This window comes from Monomorium pharaonis, chromosome 4 (assembly GCF_013373865.1).
Source record: "Monomorium pharaonis isolate MP-MQ-018 chromosome 4, ASM1337386v2, whole genome shotgun sequence".
NCBI classification, from domain to species: domain Eukaryota; kingdom Metazoa; phylum Arthropoda; class Insecta; order Hymenoptera; family Formicidae; genus Monomorium; species Monomorium pharaonis.
In genome coordinates, this window is record NC_050470.1 from 4,197,481 (window position 1) to 4,218,569 (window position 21,089).

General features: G+C 32.6%; 1 protein-coding gene across 8 annotated transcripts; it reads right to left on the reverse strand.

The window, feature by feature from the left end:
• Nucleotides 1-357: 357 nt before the first annotated feature.
• On the reverse strand, nt 358-20,704 carry LOC114254295. 8 transcript variants are annotated; one of them, XM_036285409.1, is made up of 8 exons: nt 20,426-20,668; nt 19,885-19,998; nt 18,087-18,267; nt 17,552-17,979; nt 17,112-17,290; nt 15,867-15,909; nt 15,188-15,337; nt 8,270-8,594 (listed from the first exon to the last, which is right to left on the reverse strand). In XM_036285409.1, the coding sequence occupies exons 4-7, from the start codon at nt 17,822-17,824 to the stop codon at nt 15,203-15,205; spliced, it is 630 nt and encodes a 209-aa protein (XP_036141302.1). In that variant the 5' UTR covers nt 17,825-17,979; nt 18,087-18,267; nt 19,885-19,998; nt 20,426-20,668; the 3' UTR covers nt 8,270-8,594; nt 15,188-15,202. The 8 variants fall into 8 exon arrangements, with proteins under 8 accessions (XP_036141303.1, XP_036141302.1, XP_036141301.1 ...); XM_036285410.1 differs by lacking the exons at nt 8,270-8,594; nt 18,087-18,267 and adding an exon at nt 358-987 and having other exon boundaries at nt 20,426-20,675; XM_036285408.1 differs by lacking the exon at nt 18,087-18,267.
• Between the last annotated feature and the right edge of the window lie 385 nt (nt 20,705-21,089).

A 21,089-nucleotide genomic window follows, 5' to 3' on the forward strand; every position in this document is an offset into this window, starting at 1 on the left:
TTAATAATGTGTATATAATTTATTGTAAACAATTTCGATTTAATTCTTGGCTTTTCAAAAATATTACAATATTGTATAAACATAATTTTTGCCTTCCCCCATAAGGCAATATAATACTATGTATAAGATTACACAATGAGAAAATGCTCCGCATTAATGTCTTTAAAATTTTGCACTATAAATACAGACAGATTTTTATATTTGTTCGTTCGCAGATGTTACGCTTTTAGCAAAAAATGGTTTACATCGATCTAATGAACGTGTTTTTTTTTTGTTGCCATCGATTGTATAACGTCATTGAAAGCGACCGTTTTTATCAACGCATTGCACAATATTCACGATAAAAACTCGGACTCGTTTTGAACAATTGCAAACATATTTATTACATGACAGTTTTCAGTGAGCTCGAGATGATACAGCTTATGTAATCGAACGAATAAATTGATGCTTAATAATTTCTCCTCCCATTATGTGTTCTTCTTTATTAATATTTATATAATAATATCTCTAAAGAAGTTTTATCAATTGTGATAAAAAATTATAGTATATATGTATAAAAGAATTTTATTTTCAATAAATATGTTCAATAAATATTTTCAATAACATTTTCGTTATTATATCCATCAAGATACACGTTACGCATAATTAATTTGAGTAAAAATCAATACATCGTTTATCAGTGATCGTAAGAAAAATATGATAAATGTACTTCTATAATCGATATTAATAAATTCAAGTTTTTTTACCTTTACTTTTGACGAATCTATTTCTGGTTAAGAATATTGAGGCAAAAATAGCAAAATTGATCGATGTTGACCTAGTCCGTTGTTTTTCAAACAACGTTATTTTCCATTGTCCAATGATGTTTGTTCGTCGTCTTATCTTTATTTCTTTCAGGTACTTCCAGGCAAGTGTCACGACCACGGATTCTTGAGAATCTCGACCTCTCGAATGCATACAAGATCCGTGAGATCACCGTACACCTTCCTGCAACAATATCTTAGAATCTCTGACGCGCGAACAATGGATAAGATCGTTGTTATACTCGTACAGTCAATATGTACAAAGTTTTCCAAACATAGAACGGAGGTAATCGACTCGTTGGCATGAGAACATAATATTTCTCTCTTCAACAAAGTGCGGACATCAGTTACACTTCTTGCATTAAAATGTTACTCATCATCAATATACAATATTAAATTATTATCTTTGTCTTTGTTGTTCATACTCATAAACATATTCTTAATTGCGAAAACTGTTTTATTTCTAATAATTTAAAAGAATGTTTTTTTATCCATGAATATTCAATGTAGCACAATTACTGTATTAAAAGTTTCTTCCGTTATCGTTTTTCAGATAAAAATTTTCGTTGCTAGTTTGTGTAGGCGGAAAAGCATTAGCCGTGCTTTTAGCAGCAGCTGATAGAAAATAATTAAATTTAAAGTGTACGTGAAGGAAAGCAGTTTGAATGGCGCGGAGCATATATATATATATATGTATAGCAATATAAAAGGTGAAAGGTAATAGAGGTAATTATATTATAATATAGTTCCTACATAGTTAAAAGGTTTTCAAGCTCATGATTCGGAAAACTGGCGTTCCACACAATTTATTAATTTTTAATATAACTTTTATGAGCAAATTATATAATTTTGCGCTGAGTTTTGCAATCTCAAAAATATGTTAAAAATGTTATCTTAATCTAAATGAAAAATATTTTTTATTCTGGAATGATAATAAAAATAGTCCAATTTACTAATTTTAAAAAAGTTTAAATTTATGTTAATCTAAATAAAAAGTTTTTAAAATATTGATAAAATATTCCTTCAGCATGTACTTTGTGACAAAAATTATACATCTTATTTATTAGTTCACTATAAAAATCAAACAGATTAATATTTGCATCTGACAAAATAATTTGTCATTTTTCACACAATATAAATTTTATTTTAAATGTTTTGTTATGTAAATTGTTGAAAATTATTTGTCTGTGGATAAATTCCTTAAAGACACTTTGTTTTTCTGTATATGTATATGTCTCTGAAAATGAGTTTAATTATATTGAGAATTATGGCGAGATTCGTTAAACAAGACGAGGTATATTTCATGAGAAATTGTTGCATAGTAGTAATGGCTCCCGGAAGTGCGAATTGTTTTCATCCTCTATCATCAGGCGGAAATTTTATATAACTGCATATTACACACTGCCACATAAAGTTTCATTTTCTTAACTACAATTCGTGTGGAGCACTTCATCGAAAGTAAAGCTTCTACAAAACTTTTTCAATTTATGAATTATTTGATGAACTGAATTACTACATTAAATTACATCGAGATAACTTACTTTATTAAATGATTGATAAATGCTGAAGATATAAATGTATGAAGCGATAGCATATATCATAAGTGCAAGCTTTTATAATAAATGTAATGTCCTCTCGATGTAAACTATAAATTTTTATAATTGTGAAAAATTGGTTTGTATCCTACTTTTTAAAGTATAAAAAACTCTTGGAAAAAAAATCATATTTCGTAGTATTTCTGATGTACTCTTTAGTATTAGTTTATACGATCCCGTCATACTTTTATCTTATCTCGTTTCTTAGAAATCTATATCTCAAATTGAATCTACATGGAGAATACCTGTATATACATCGGGTCGTGTTTGTTCGAACGTAAAACTATTTGTTGGGATTGATTCGCGGAAAACCCCGCGTAATCTATGCATTCACGAAAGAGATATACTACGTCGTTCAATTTTTACTTTGTTTTGTTTTCGCAAATACAAATCGTACTAGCAACTACGAAAATCGTACTAGCGATTTTCACCTTCTGATTTATGACTCAACTATTTTTATTCGATCCCGCGGAAGAAATCTGCATGCCAAAAACAAGACGCGCTATCAAGACGTTCAACTCGGCGATTTTTCTTAGTCGTTACAAACTCATTGTGTGATACAAAATTCTCACGATTATACAATTCCATCTTCGCACGAAACACTTTTCTAAATAGCTGAGAAATATATTCAGGAATCTCACTTCCTGTTCTTTCTCTGCGTAACAATTTTAGACTATGAGGTTGAGCGTCAATTAATATCTAGAGATAGAAAACTTCCCAAGAATTAGAGAGAAAAAGTAATCTAATGAAATAATTTATATAAAATTAAATTAAAACCATTTTTCCATAAATTATACATAATGCATACAAATCAATGTAGTATTCAGTAATGTTATAAAGCTAAAGTTCTAATAATATAAATAAAAACATGACACTTTGTAATAAATAATAAGCAACTATTTAAAATTTAAAACAATAAATTTTTGGCAATGTAGATTTTTCTTAACTAATTCATGAAAGAGCAAAACTTTTCAAAATTGTCAAGTCAAAAAAATTTACAATCCTTCGATTATTGCGTATATCGACCTATTAGTCCTTAGGCACAACGTAGATTCCTTCACATAATGAATTTATTCTTCCAAAGGGTGCAATGTGATATATATTTCGGTATAGCGCACGTGTATAATAGTAGCGCTACCTTCCGATCCTAAAGAACGCAGATGCGCAGAAACCGTTGGCATCTTGCACAAAGGGAAGATACTCGCCCTTCAGAGATACGTAGAAGCAGGATTCAGCAGACATCCCTCAAGATATTATTTTTAAAATGATATCATATGTAATATTACATATAATGAAAACGGTTGTTTATCGTTTACATGCAAACGAGTAAAATTTTCAACATGATTGCACGATTTTTCGATCGTGCGACTTCACTTGGCAATAATAATAAATCATTATTGCAAACGCCACATGTTCACACGCGACTTCTACGAAAACATGTACAGAAGCGAGAAATAAAATATCGATTGGTCAAAGCAATATAATGTATTTGTGTAATATGTATGTACAGTAATCATGCGATTTATCAATTGGCTGATATAGTCATAATAAAAACAGAAATACTCTTTACAAAAATTGAGAATAACATGCTCAATAGAAAAATTAAAAGATATACAACTCTACAGAAAATTAAGGATTAATAGATATTAAAAATTATTTGTTTCCGTTTCTTAAATACTTTTTGAATACTTAAAAACATTTTAGTTCAAGTTGGTGTTTAAATTTAAAATACTAAAACGTTTAAAAATAATATTTTTACTAACAACTTTAAACATTTTAATGTTTTAAACACTGCTTAAAACTAAAACATTTGAAACATAAAAAAACTAAAATTATTTATTAATTTATGTAATTAAAATCCTCCAATATAATAAAACAGAGTATATATTAAATATATTATATGTGTAAAGAGTAAGAAAAGCAGATTATTTACGTTTAATAAAGATTAAAAAAATGTTTAGTCGATACATTTTTGTAATAAATTCAAGATGTTTGTTAAATGTTTTTAATGTCTATTTAACATCTATTAAAGTGCCAAAATGTTTCGTATAAAAATAGTAAACTAGTAAAGATGTTATAAGATTTTATAAAATGTGTTCATAATTTTTAAACATGTATTAAATATATGTTTAAAAATCGTATCACATTTTAAACGCTTAATTTTTCAGTTTAAAAAAATTAAAAAAATTTAGTTTTAACGTTTATTAAATATATTTTGAATTTAATTGCGTTACTTAAAATATATATAAAGTAATCTTAAGAATGTAAAAGCATTTTATAGTTATGAAGATCATGTATACACAATTTAATTACATGTATAATTATTGTGTGCGATATGTTATAAACATTTTATATGTAACACGTTATGTATAAAAATACTTGATAAACATTTATCGGTTTAAAACTAAATATTTTTGTTGTACGTATCGTGCATAGTTTGCTAAGCCTTATTTATAGAAATAGCTAGAATTTGTAAATAAGTAAAAAACATTTTTATTTATCGCTGTCTTGCGGGTATTCCGCTTATTTCAACGCGATAAAGTACTTGAAGTAAAATCGAGTCACATCAAGACTTTGATCTTTTTTATTTTCCACGCTCATAAAACTTGCTTAATGCAAGCCGGAAATGTAACGTTACCAAGCCGGTTCTAGAACAGGAATCGCGCGTTGTGCACGGTAGCACAATGACCGAAAGGTGTTCTTTTGCGTTTTATGCGATGGTCACGATCCACTGAATACTGTGTCGGTTACAGGTCATATTTGTCGTTAATAACATTATTTAAATTGTATGAATCTAATAAAAATATTTTTATTAAAGTTATTAACGTGCTACTATAATTAAGAAATTTCCTGAAATATTGGAAATTTCATAAAATCGCTCGGTTTTTTATTTTAATGAAAATCAAAATATGATTTTGCTAAAGGGAGAGAAAACACATATAACTATCTATATTTGAAGATATATGTATACGTAAAAAAAATATTTGCAAAATAGAGAGTACGTGTGTATAAATAAACAAAGCAATTTGAAGACACATTGACTACATTTATTTTCGTCGTATATTTTATTATATACAGAGTTGTAATCTCGTATACGTATATATCTATGTATTTATGTACGCATATAAATTGTTGCGTGTTTCACGCATACTACTATGGAGCCTAGTGAGGGAAGTCAGGCTAAACGGAAGAACTTGGAAGTAGCTCAATGGTCATGCTCTTATAAAAAGTTCAAAAGATTATCTAGAGTAGGCTACGGGTAAACCTAGTAGGAAATTATATAAGGAATATTCGCACTCTTCTACACACTCGCAGTTTCGCAATCATGCGCTCATCACTTAACTATTATTTACAAGGATCGTACGCGAAATCTCGCTGAACTTTTCACCTTTCAAATAGCAATGGGGGACTTGCGGGACGTCGAGAACCCGTATTAGTTCAATGTAAAAAAAAAAATTTTAACGCAACGAGAGGATGCGTGTGATTTTTGTATTCAGACTTACATCTCCGTTTTTTTTTTCGAATTTCTTTACAATCATTTTGTTACTGTGTGTTTAAGTTCGGTTTATATAATTTGTATAATTGCAAAGAAACCCCTGGAGCGGATTTACAGCGGCTTCGCGGACGATTTACTAATCTACTTTACGTTAATGGGATATCTGATGCCTATCGCAAAGACAGCGTCATCGCCTACGTAATATCACAGACAATTGTAAAGTTACTTCATGACGACGGGTACTTGTGACGACAGAGGCTACATCGATGAACAGCTATTTTTACGAAACGTATCGCTAAGACGCTTCTGCGTCATCACTAAAGATTTCATTCAAAAGTTTCATTCCCCCAGTGTAGCTATACTCTCGTAGTTCTTTGAGTCTAAACATGGCTCTCTGATTCTAACCGTTCGTTATGTTGAAAAAGAGTGTATTCTTGTATATCAATCATATCGAATAAATATATTCGTCGATTCTTTCTTGAGAATCAAATGGGTGACTGCAAAAAATCAAAGTCATTTTGTTAGTAAGAAACATAAAGCATCAATCCTGATCTCGTGTTCACAATATGTATGTAAATAATAATTGTATTTTTTTCGTGAAATTATTCAATGGCAGATTCAATCAGATTTGCATCTTGAAAGAAAATGCATTATAATGTAATTAAAATTAAAAACAGTAACAAATCGACATGTTTCTAAAAAAGAATCAACGATACATTCGTGATACAAATTATATTGATGATAGCCAACTGTGTCGCTGTTTCCGTCCGGAAAAAAAAAGAAAAAAAAAAAGGACAATTGCCGTACCGCCACGGGGTCGTGGACGTGCGCGGAAAGGAAGCGTGGCCGGCGCTCATTAAACATTCAACGAGATCAGGTCCGAGACTCTCGAGCCGGTTGCAGATAATAATTGAGTGCTCCGAGGCCTCTCGTCAAGGCGCTCGGAGGAAGCGAAGCGCGAACGAAAGGAAACGAAGGTGCTCCTTCCGCGGTCCCTGACACCGGAGACCGTGTCTCAAGGCTTCGCGGGAAAGGCCGTGTCCTGCTGGCCGGCCGGGTGCGAACCGGGAACATGGCGATGGCGGTTGCCAGGTTGAAGTTAACGGTTGTTCCTCGCGTGGAAAGGAGACGCCGAGCCGTAGTGAGCACGACGACAATGACGACAATGACGACGACCGTGACGATGACGCGCAAATAGTCCCACAGGAAAAATGCCGACTGTGCCTGGTCTTCTCTTCCCGTCGTCCTTCTCTCCGTCTTCTTCCTCCTTTACCTTCCTCTCTTCTTTCTCTATCTCCTCTTCCTCCACTCTCTTCTCCTCATAGCGTTCCAGCTCCGGTTGGAACGCACGCCGCGATTGGTCACAGCTGGCTACGATCGATGATGCTAGCTCTGCTAGGGTTTAATGCCAACATGGCCTCGCAACACGACCGTCGCGCGGATGCGGTGACAGCGTGCGCGCTAATGATGACCAAGAGCCCGTGCAATTCCTCGAGATCTCTTCTCGCTCGATCGCTCGTTCGCTCGTTGCTTGAACACTCGCGTTTTAATCGATACGATCGAACCTGACTTTCCAGGCGTCAGGTGCCTTTCAAAGTGTACCGGCTTCGTACCGGCTCTAGATGTACTTGGAAAGCTCGGAAGAGCACTTTCTGGAGGGAGAAAAGAATACGAATGCACCGGTGCAACCGCACTTGATAATTCGTCAGGATTCGCACACAGTGATGCCTCCCCCTCCTACGAGAATCCTTGTACCCGGGGAGTATTTCAGGAGACCTCGACAAGTCCTAGCGGTAAAGAGAACCGGTAATGATCCTTCTCTTTTCGGACTCGTTTGGCTTTCGGCCGTCCGCCGTGCCGACACGGCTGACACGACGTATTAAATTGTGATATAATGGAGATTCCTTAGATCTCCTCCTCCTCGACGATTGGCAGGCTGCTGTGATGCACCAGTGGGCTGGTCCTAGCGGTGAACGCGAGGATCCAGTAGTCCAACTCGCTTCTCTTTTCCATGAGGAAGGTCAGGGCGATCGGGAGATCGCCACCTTTCTGCCTCAAGAGGAAACCCTCGTCCTCGTAACGCTCGATCGTCGTGTTTCTCAGATTCAGCACGCCAAGTGGTTGACATATCTTCTTCTGCGGATAGATCACAGCGAAGTGCTCCACGCTGGTACGATAGACCTTCACCTGTACACGCTGCCGATGACCGTTCGGGCCAATCAAGGTCATGTAGCCGCTCATATTCTCCGTGTTCCAGCAGGAGTCCACGTTCGAGTTCTTCAGACTCGACTGATTGGATCGCAGAAAATTGCTGTGCGATATGTCGGCCGGCATTCTGGCTTGTTAGTCCTTTTCTTTCTTCCTTTTTACCTATCTTTCACTCGCCTTCACGACGACTTTGTCAATGACCATAGAAGGTCGATCGTTGAATGCTCTCTGCGCGAACGAGCGGAAAGTTCACGATACTAAAGCTGTCTTAGCGAAAACGAAAGGAAATCCTTTCGCAAAGCGTGATATGTCTCGTGTCTTGTAACAACGAATACCACGAAACTCACTTAACGATTGCGCGCAGAGTACTGCCCGTGGAAACTTTCACCGTCGCTATTTATAGAGTCGCGCGGCCTGACTGCGTGCGTTTGCGCAGCGGTTCGCTTGCCTGCTCCAAGAGATGCCGTCACCACGCAAGTCCCCCGAGACGTCCTGTAATACACGTTACACATCGTAAATCAGAGTCGTAGCAAGTGGCGCCGATCGAAAATACGGTGTCGCAACTTTTCTCTCGAATTTCTCAAATAGAGTTTCCGCGACGGAAAAATGCTGGGTCTTTTCCATGTTACGGAGAAAACGTAACACTCTCGCCCGGACCATTTCCATAACTCTGAACATCTTGAATTATTTTTTTAGATTAACAAGAGCATGAAAATTTAGATAAGTTTTTCACTATAAAATTCAAAATTGAAAATTAAATGTGTAATTAACTACTTATATGTTGCAAATAATATCATGGTGATATTAATTATTATAATTTTGTTCATTTGTTATTTACATTAAATTTCAGTATCGCGGAATAATGAATAATAAATGCGAGTAACTGTTCAATTATTGCCGTTTGTTTCAATTGCAGAATTATAATAAAAAATATAAAAGCATTATATATTGAAAATATTTTAATGTTAAACTAAGACTATTATACAAATCTAAACTAAAAACAATTATATTAAAAATATTCAATAAATTTCATATAAAATAATTTAAAGTTAACACTAGAGAGCGTGATCGCTGAGAATGTAGGCACCATCATTTTCTAAGTAGAGGTAAAGTAGAACATGTTTTACTGGAATGCATTTCGTTGAGGCTTATTACTTCGTTGCGTGCAATGCATTTGCGTGAGACGTTACGCGTCGCGTCGTTGAAAATCAAATAAAATGACAATATTGTCTAGCGATAATTCATCCATTGTTGTCGGGAAGATAAACGCGGCGCCGGCGTCGCAACCTGAATCTTGTGTTCCTCAGGTTATACTTCTTAAAATATTATTTTTACATTTTCTCATTTTCTTATTCTTATAATACAATAGCTAAAGAATAATACCATTTTGTACACTCATATAATTTGTTTATCAATACTGACATTCAAAAGTAACATTTTTATTCATTCTTCTAGTATAAATGCATGTCAAACAATAGTTAAGGTGTTTAATGTGATGAAAGTATTTAAAAAATGGCTCTATTTATCAATAATTAAACATTAATGTGTGTGTGTAAAATATGTATATGTATATAAAATTCAACACAAATCCTGCTTGAAATAATTATATATTTGTTGTTTATAAAAAATTCACACAAAATTTTCTATAAATTTTTAATGAATTTCCTTGTCCAAGACTTTTAAATTGGCAATTTTAAGCGGGAAATAATGACAAATATTTATAAGCAAGGAAATTATGACATCAATAATTAATGAAAGTGCTTTAAAGCATCGCCCAGTGATAGCAATGCTTGTGAGCATTATTAGCGCAAAAGCGAGCAAGATAAACTTAGCTAATATAATATGCTACAAGAGAGAGTGAGGTTGCAGTAAAAAAAGTTTTTCATTCTGCTCTTTTTCTCACATCCTCCTTTTCATCATCGTACAAAAAATTTGTACAAGCAAATATAAAATTAATAAAAATATTTATTATATAGCATAATTTATATTAAAATTACCTTTTAGATATTACTTATAATCATATTTTATACAATATTACAAAAATGTCAAGAGATAGTTAAGAAATAGAGATTGAAAAGATTTTAAATGAAATGTACGTGAGAACAATTGTACATGAAAATAATTGTATATTGAAAGAATGTGTCAATATAGTATCAATACACCGCTCATCTAAAGTCTCATCATCATACACGTGAAAGCATTGACACAATTTATTGTAATCAAGTATATACATACTAAAAAAATATTCATCCGTGATTATCAAAAAGTTTATGACTGACCTTAAAATAAATACACTTCTTTAATTTTCTATTTGAATACATTAAAATCATTGTCTATATAAAATTATTTATTTTATAAATTTCAATTTCAAGAGTAAAACAGAAGTTTCAACGATCATCTATTTCTTACACTAAAAAAATTGATTAAAAAAAAAAAATAAATTTATTATAACATTATTTTTTTGATTCGACATAAAGAAATATTTTGTAAAAAAATTTTTTATACTTGTTAATATTTAAATATAAAAAATTATAATAAAATAAATACATACTTATTTAATAACAAAAAAACTTTTTCCCTTTGTATCTCAAAGTAATATTACGTGCACGTGCATTTATATATATGTATATAAATCGAAATACTTAGATTAAGTATTTTTTCTTGTAAAAATATACGCTAATTTTACTTATTAAATAAAACAAAAGAGAAACATTTAAAGACAATTATTATTCTTATTTTAAAAGTTGTTTGTATTGGAATAGGATTATTTCTTATTTCGTTTGTTGAAAATTTAATTTAGTTATCTATTGTTAGGTTACTTGAGCATTCAACCACACCTCTTATATTCTAAATAAAGTACCTGTCTGACTATGAAAACTTCAATTGATAATTAATTAGCCTTCCTGTAGAAAGGAGATTAAAAAAAAACCTGTGGTACCTTTCAACCTGACGTTCAATTAATAAGATGGGGAGGCGATAAGATATTGATCTCATGTCATGATTAGAACCGGTTTATCAAGCTATCAAGTTCTAATTTTTCTGTCATTCTGGCGGTTATTCTGGGCATCAACTACAGTATGCTACTAACGGTTTTCTTTGAACAATGAATAGACATTGATCGATAAATTTCTAATTGTGTCACGTACTTCGATTGCGTCACACATGTTATCAAAAAAATTAATTTTATGACGAGAAACGAGATTGGATTAGGCATTTTGTTCGCCGACTAGTTTTCAAAAATTCTAACAGAATTTAATAGTGTCATTTGTATCAAATAGCAAATCGATCATGAATTTTCACTACTTTATTGTTACTATAGTACTATATATTAAATGTTGCACCGGGTCGTTGCACTCAATGCGGTCCTTTCGGATACAAGGTTGGAGATGATGACGCCGTTTGTCACTGCTCTTTTCGCAGAAGAGTGTTTTTGGCGTGTGGCCGAGTTTTCCCTCAGCTTCGCTCAATTTTCGGAACGTGTCGTTCAAATTGTTGGGGCTCGTGCGTGATTCAGAATCGAGGGTTCGCGTGTGTTTCCGCTGCCAAATAATTTCATGGTGAACTCATCGGTATTTATTGACTGTCAGCTGTCCTCATTCTTACGGACAAACAAAATGTTCCTTCGCTGATCGCGTAATCCCTACATTTCCTATCGGATGTTTCAGAATTATCGCAGTTAAACCCGAAGACAAACATTTGACGGCAAACAAACAAAATAAAGATGATTCCAATTCAATATCACGAATTTAATAATTAAATTATACGAAAATAAAAATGAAAACTTTAGCAAAGTGTTAACCATTTATTATAAATATATCATAAATATATTATAAATATATAAAAATATATAAATACCAAGCTTTTCTTCACAAAAAATAATATTATCTGTCGAAATGTATTGACTAATATATATTTACAAAATTGTGCTTTAATCATTTGGTTTAAAAAAATTATAATTTTATTAAAAATTAAGAATTGTTATTATAATTAAAACTAAATTTTTTTTCTAACAAAGATTTAATATCGATAATAAAACATAAATGGAAAAAAGAAAAAAAAAACACGAAGAATGGTATAAAAAAAGCGCAGGTCTGTGCAGTTGTGCATCATACGCTTCCAATATTACGATATCAATATTTAATGTGGTCTGACTGGAAAATGGTATTAAGGAATCGGAACGCGTTTGTCGCGCGTGGTAAAATCGATAAACGCCGTAATGCATGCGCATTGCGAGTGAGAATCGTCGGCAGCGGCGGTAAATAGACACGCTCAGCCAATTAATGAAAGCAACGTATGACCGCGGCGATTCTGTAAATGCGATGTCAAAGCGAGTCTGCACGTTTGACAATTGCAATGACCTTTCACGTATTACACTCGCATCCGAATCAGCGGTATTTCACGCAGAAAAGTCTCTTTTCGTGAACCACGTTCGATAAGCACGGTTGTTGATATACACGCAACAAATAAATGTTATACGAACACTAGAAGAGATCAATTTTTGGAACGATCGATCTTTTCCTGTTTACTGAATCTATAAGATTGAAGTCAACAATAACGATTGCTTACGCGGCTAAGAAAAATCGATTCTTAAGTTGAATTCCTCCCTGATTTCGCGACCCGTGCACAACTCTCAAATTTAGAGCTAAATGTGTTGACCAAACCATGACAACACGCTGTTTATTTGCCGATTAGTTAGTTGTTGTTTATCCGTTGTTTGTTGTCCGTTTAATGGAAATACGTGGTGCAAACGTAATGTGCCAAAACGACGTTGGCGGTTTCCTTCCCGCGAGATTGCCGCGGTAATGCAACAATCACTAGGAAGAGGGGAATTGTAATTGCGTTTTAGCTCCATTTCGTCTTTGCGTTCAGAGTGCGGTCCACGTGACCGCACGAAACCACGTGCGGTAGGACGGAATATTTCATTATTGCATTGTAATTTGCTCTACGTGTTGTACAAAATTATGATGCATGCGACAGCACGGACAGAACAAGAGAAAGGACGTGATACACGTGGTACACGTGGCTAGCACATGTAAATTTTTGATACAGAGACCACGTAGAATCGGGGCGTAATTACGACTTCGCCTCTTATCATTTTTTTCGAATAACTTTCATCGTCACATTTTAATTATTTTTCTATATCTCATATCTCAAGCAGATTATTTACATATTTTTTAAAACATAAAAAAAAACACTTTTAGCCAAGACGTTTGCTCATAAAAACGGTATATTAAAAAAAAACGGTATATTAAAGTAAACGTTATTAAAGTCTTAAAAAAAATTTGTGTAACATTTATTAACCAGTTAAAAAAAGTATCACTTTTTAAATATTTATTTTTTACAGCTTAAATGTTTAAAAATCATTTTTAACGTTTATTTAATGTATTTTGTAACTGTGTTAAGTGAGATTTACATTTTCACACCTATTTGGTCATTTTTAGCCAAAACTGCTATGGAAATTATCTTTTAACAATATTAATAATAATCGTTAATTTTATTGCGCCATTCATTAATGTTGGAAACTGTCAAAGACAGTTATTTATTAATGCGCTGATAATTAACATAGTTAATTAAAAATCAGTAATATTATTACTGTTTAATATTAATGTCTCACGCAAGCGTTCAATCGTCGTTTAATTTGAAATTCTGTGATGAAAGTCACAGGATGCATTTCAGGATAAAATTTCGAATCGTAAAGCTCGTAATATTTTGGTTGTCGCCCTTTTCACGACGCCAAACGTCGTGACATAAACTCTATCGAGGTAAACGCTTAACCTTTCTAAAAATCGATAGAAAACCTTGCCAACGAAGCGGTAAAAGTTTCCACTCGGACGAAAATTGCGCGAAAGTGCTGTGTGTTAACGTTTTATTATTTTTAGAAACGGTCAGAACTGTCTTAAGATTCCAGCGTCCATAGTCAACTTTATTATATCATTAGATCATTAGATCATATTTCGTCGAGATCCAAATATTAATTCTTAAATTAAAATTATGCATAAAAGTTAGTAACAAAAAATATTAAAAAAGTGATTATACAGTATATTAATTTTTTATTTTAAAAACTATTGTAAGCATAAATAAAAAGCATAAATAGAAATAAATTTGCAGTACCGTATAGCGTAAGTTACCGTAACAATAAAACCGATTTTATTATCTTTAACAGAGAGAAGCCTGATTTAGCCGCTATTATTTAAACCGCGATCCGATTCACGCTCAAAGTACTATTGGCATCATTCCATCTTTATTATCTATCTTACACTGATAAAAAAATGTTAATTTAGCTAAATTTTTCAACTTTATTAAATTTCAGTTCAAGTATTTATTCATTTTACTTACATACATAAAAAACTTAAATTTCAATTCAAGTATATATATGTAAGTAAAATGAATCTAAATGAAACGGAGAGACAGGGAGAGACCGGGAGAGACACGCAGAGACCAGGAGAGACAGGGAGAGACACGGAGAGACAGGGAGAGACACGCAGAGACCAGAAGAGACAGGGAGAGACAGGGAGAGACAGGGAGAGACAGGGAGAGACACGGAGAGACCGGGAGAGACAGGGAGAGACCGTGAGAGACAGGGAGAGACAGAGAAAGACACAGAGAGACCGGGAGAAACAGGGAGAGACAGGGAGAGACAGGGAGAGACCGGGAGAAACAGGAAGACACAGGAAGAGACCGGGAGAGACACGGAGAGACCGGGAGGGGGGAGGAGGGGAAGAGAGAGAGAGAGAGAGAGAGAGAGAGAGAGAGAGAGAGAGAGAGAGAGAGAGAGAGAGAGAGTGTGTGTGTGTGTGTGTGTGTGTGTGTGTGTGTGTGTGTGTGTGTGTGTGTGTGTGTGTAACGTGTGCGCAGACGAACTTTTAAATTATTTTAATTTAAAATATTGATAATTATTTCAAAACTCATTTTTCGAATATATCATAATTTTGAAATTTACAGACATTGTGTTATATCTACATATCCATATTTTACGTAAAGACACTTGAAAATAAAGTCACAGTTTATATCACGGCCTATACAAGCAATATCATTTTTATAGATGTCTTTTATCTCAATTTAAGGTAAAAAATACATAAACTTACCGACACTGATGCGTATTAACGGAGTTGAAACTTCGACTCGACTTCCTCAATTTTTAATTTTGTATTACATCGTTCACATCGGTTAAAGTATAGTGAACTGTAGCCACAGTGTGGACAGAGAGCGAGCATTCCCTCGACCAAAATACGTTCCTAGTAATAACACTGTATATTTCGTACTTATAAAATATCATTTATTTGAAATGATGAACTTTAAGTACATCCTCCTTAATTTCTTATGAAATTCTTATCAATTGTATCATTGTGATATTATCACACTTGCATATAAAATTATCTTTACTTATGCTGTTAATTTATTTATTTCATTTCATTTTCTCATTTCGTTACTTTTGATGTAACATCTATTATATCATTCAAACAAAAATCACTCAAAGGTAGTACAACATCTATTATCATGAATATCAAAGGATATCAGCATATATGAACAACAATTAACAATATATAAATCATTCGTATATATCTTTATATTAATATTGAATATTATCAGCTTTTTTAAAACAATAACATTTTTTAATAATTAAATACTGATACCAGATTTTAGGAATTAAAAAAAATAATTTTATATGCATACTTATAATATAAATAAAATTGGAAAGAATATAACTTTTATGCCAATATCCTCATTTAATCTAATTTTCTTACAATAAATTTATAAGCTTACCTCGCAAGTTTGAGAAGAAGTGTTACTGTTTTCATCTGATGCACTGGAAATATTATCATTTTAGAATTTTTTGTAATTGAATTTAATATTAATCAAGACTCGGCACATTTTAATCAATTTTGAGCTTGTCTCTGCTTAACGCTATTCCTCTTGTCTCACTATTCCATGCGCGGAGCAAGTGCTGATCGACTTAGACTGCGCGCGAATGAAAAGCGGTGAAGAAAAATAGTACTAGGCAGAGTTAAGTTGATTGACTAAAATGTACTACGTCTTTATAAATAAACAAGGATCTCGATACAATAACAACGTTAGTTTTTACGCTTTTACTTTATTATTTTTACGCTATTAATTTATGCTATTGCATAAATATTGTTTCTAAAATTCCTAAATCTTTTGCTATACGAAAGATAAATTGCTTTTTAGTTTCATCTAGAGTTCCTAAAAATTAGAAACTTAAAGAAATTAATGCCATGTGCTATGTCACACTATTATTGCAAAAAACAAAACTACTGCTGCACGAACAAGAATAAACAGGAAAAATTAATGTTTACTAATAGAATGTTATGGCAAGTGTGTATAATTATTATAATTGTAAATTTTGTGTATCAAATAATTTAAATGTGTCTTATAATAAAGACACGGATAAATGTTTTATAGTACAGAAAAAACAGAAAAATTGATTGAAAATAAATATGATCCAATAATAAATAAAATAAAATATTAAAATTTAATCATAACAATATTAAGCAATTCAAGAGATTATGTTAACTTGTTTTCCACATCACAATTTATATTTAACAAAATATATTATTCAAAAATTTATATGAATTTATATAATATCTCTGCATTCTATATAATAACAATGTATATTTAAAAAAACTTAATTTATTATACATTTATAATTGTGCAAAATATTCAAGCACAATCTTTTAAAATATTTAACCTGATTATTAAGAATAAACTTAAGACTGATTTACTCGACACTTCGATCCATTTTATTAACCAATTGGAACAAGAATTTTACGAAATGAACAATCAAAGAATGCTTTGAAGCATTTATAGCATCAAATAAAAGCTTAGTCTGAAAAATGTTAACCTTTGCTGTTTATGTTTCAGTTATTTGAATTAAAAGTTTTACCCCTTTCAATATTTCAAAACAATTTTTATATGGTTATTTGCTGTTATTGTTTTTTACCTAGATTTATAACCTAGATTTTTAAATATGATACGATTAGAATATCTTACTTGATAATTTGAGGTAAATTTTCACTGCCTACAGCAGTGCTTGCAATTTCCTGAGAAGAGTTGCAATCACCATCAAGAGATGTAACGCCAGAACCTACTGCATCCACTATATAGTTTATGTCAAATGCAGGATCATGTACTAAGGAGATTTGCATTTCATCAGAAAATGATATATCCACCTAGAAACATAAAGCTATATCAAAACATGACATATAATTACAATTATCCAATACAATTATGCAGTTCATTACATAAAAAATTTTTTTAACTTAAATAAGCATTGATACATAATGATATTTCAATATTCCTTTAATATTTTAAAACTTTACAAAATCCTTTCAACTATATGGTAGCTTGTCAATTATTCTGTACAATTCTTCTACATTTTTTTTCAAATCTTTGTAGAAATATACCTTGTCTTGCATCATGCCTACACGTACCTGGTCCAATAAGTCTTGTACTGTGCAGTCCTCATTCGGTATGTCAAACGTAATTAGTTTCTGTTCTCCACTGGCTGACATCACTAACATTTTTGCCATATTTCCCGGAATTTGATGCCGAACTATCATATTTGATGGATCGTGAATAATCTTTTGGATCGTGAGAACAGCGATGCCTTTATTTGAATGGTTGTCATGTTCTAATTGTGGCAAACGAGATTTTTGTATAACATATACTTTCTCTTGAACACGTTTCGAAGTACTAGCTTCCATATTAATACTAATATTGTGTATTATGTTCAGCTAAAGAGACTGATGTTGCTATAGATGGTTTCTGTATTTGTTGTGGAGAGATAGAAATCTGTTGCGATCTTTGTTGCACAGAATTGATGAAGCAATGCAAGATTATCCAACGACAATTGAACATGCTGCAAAGTATTAGAGAGTTGTTGTTTTGTATTATTTTGTTAAAGCCTTTGCCTTTTAATATGTTGTTTTTGTAACTGTTTAATCTTAGCTTGCTTGATTTGCTCACTTAAGTGATCCATATCTGATGGTTGCACTCTTATTGTTAGTGTTTTAAAAATTTCAGGAGGATCTTGCTACAGGTCTCGGTAACATATTAAAATTAGGAATACGAACAGATTTCAGAGTCACATTCGGTCTTTATGATATACTGATAGAACTTTTGTTGGCAAGCAATGTCGATTTGGGACCTGTTGCATTAAAATTTTGAATTCGATTTTTCGTTGTAGTTACCACATTTATTCTATTTGAAGGGGATGCTGGAGATGTCTGTTTTACCAACAAAAAAGACAGTAATTTTTATATCGCAAAATCTTTTAATTTTTTTATAGATTAAAAAATTGTTTTCTAGAATAAAAGTATATGCATTATTACCAGTCTACATTATGGAGTTCACACAAAAATTGATAAAAAATTGTTAACTTAATTGCTGTATTTTTAGTCAAGTGTCTAAAGCTGACACATTGTAACATTATTTGTTTAATTAATATAAAAGACCTCTAGTTTGTATTTACAAAATTCAAATTCATAGATTAATGAATGATAGAAACAAATAATATCAAGTTGCAAAAATTAGATTTTGATACCTAATTAAGACGAAATTGCACTACAAAAGATTATATACGCATAAAAAATTGATAAGTAGAGCAATAAAAAATATTTTGTTCTCAGTATAAAGTCCACAGTATAAATTCAGACTGATATTAATACGTATACTTTAATTCTGGAAAAGGACTTTTAAATCTATAAAATAAATACATATAAAATCTTATTAAGTTGTGTTCGGAAACATCACTCGAGTGCTCTCTTCCCCACATATCATATTTTATCCTTGTTCGTTGAATATGAAACAAGGATAAAATGACTCAGATAATGTTTCCAAACGCAGGCTTAATAATATGTACGAATAATATAATTCTACATTATTGACCTCAAAATTTGAGTAGTACTCCAGCAGCCCCTTAATATTTAATTAAAATATTAAATTGTATAATGTTTAATCAATAATCTTCTTTCTGATATAAATTCTCATAAAATTTCGCAACTGACAATGGCTTAATTTACACCATGTGTTTAGTCGATGAGCTATACACTATTTTCAACCTAAAAACAATCGTACGCGATGATACAAACTATTACAAACTTGTTTAAGTTGGATCACTATTTTATGATCCATGATCCATTTTAGGTCATATGATATAACGCGTGTAAACGAAGGTAGATTGAAATCATAAAGTATAATAATCCTGAGAAAGAAATGGCTTATAAATGTTTTTTTTACATGCAATAAAGCTTAGTGTACAGTATTTGCAATTATCTGGTTAAAATTATCACGATAATTGAAATGTATTATCTTCATTTTTGTTTCACATTATAAAAAAACTATTGTCTTTCAAATTATTTAAGATACTCTAAATTATTTACATTTGGAGAAGAACACTTCTTTTGCAATAAATGAGGATAAATAAAGATACTATGCATCTCAATAATTAAAATATAAAGCTATTTCTTCTATCTAGATAATAGATAATGGCAAATAGTTTTGCCATTTTAGTTTGTGCGTAATTAATAACGTAATTTACTCGATAACATAAAGAATAAATACACATCGTAATCGAATATAATAACTTGCATAAGTTACATGAGGACTGAATGCTACCATTAGTTCAAACGTACTTACAGGCACTTACAGGTCTACGTGTAAATGATTCGTTGATAACCTACTTTAGGTCAGGGTGTAGGTTAGGGTATGAGTCAGGTCGCGCGGTGTGAACAAACTAATAATAAATTATTTACAAATTATTTACCCATGGTTGTTCCGCCGATACTTGATGCCTCCTGGATCTCCTACTCCTTCTCTTTCTGAATCTTTCCGTTGTTTGTTATTTGTTTCGGTTGCATCCAATAGTAAACTCGTCACACTAACAATTAGAACGCAAAATTGAGCAATACAATACTTCCAATGACGATCATGCATGACTGGCCCGAATATCTGGCTTCGAAAGAAACAAAGAACAACGTGCGGACTGTGGAGAACGTACCTTACGATTCCAAGAAACTACGATTCGTTCGACACATCACGATGCTCAGATTTACTCGTGAATTATCGTCGAAAAGAATTATTCGGTACTCCCGATATTGCGCGGATAATACATCACACAGTAAAGGACGTTAAACGAGCGTTTATAGACTTTATTCTTGCACCGGCAAAATATCCTATTCGCGGGAAAACGTGCGCGCGCGAGAATTTAATGTAAGGAAACGTAAACGACGTGACAGAGAAACGATGTCGCGCTTTACAAGCAAATACGATCGCTTCTCAATGTACGAAAGTAATGACATACGTACCAAAACGATCATACACCATCGCATTCAGCTTTCTCGACAGTCTCAGCCCTTTGTATCCGCAAACAATTTGAACTTTGGGACTGCTCAGAACACACGACCGACACGAGTCAACACGAGTCACACTGACTCACGCGAGCATAACACACACGGAACGCCTGATCAGTGGGGGAAAGCGAAAACAAAATAGCGATGGTTGCGAAGGAGTAGTAGCAACGGAAGTCTTGGCATTTCTTAGTAAATGTTAGTAAACTTATCGTCAGATAAACATATGTCTATCTTTGCCTTACATTTTAAATAAATAAAAACAGATAATAGGTCGAATAAAGGTTCCCAATATAAATAGGAACAATAATCGGCCCTGAAAGATTTTGATTCTTGATTTAGTACGGAAGAGAACCACGAAATTATAGACCTTATCTATGCGTTTCCGACAGTGGCTATACAGTTGAATGTCCACATTTTATGAACATAGAAACGTTCCAAAATAAAATTCGAAATCATAAAAGAATTAAAAGCTATTCGAGTCGCAGACATCGCAGTCTTTGATTATAAAAGTCTGGACTGCCAGTTGCCTATGCCTATGCTAGCAAAGGTTTTTGTGAGATGGAGATGAAACGCGACTTCAATGTTAAACTGGCAGAAAATGGAAATATTAAGCAAGGTC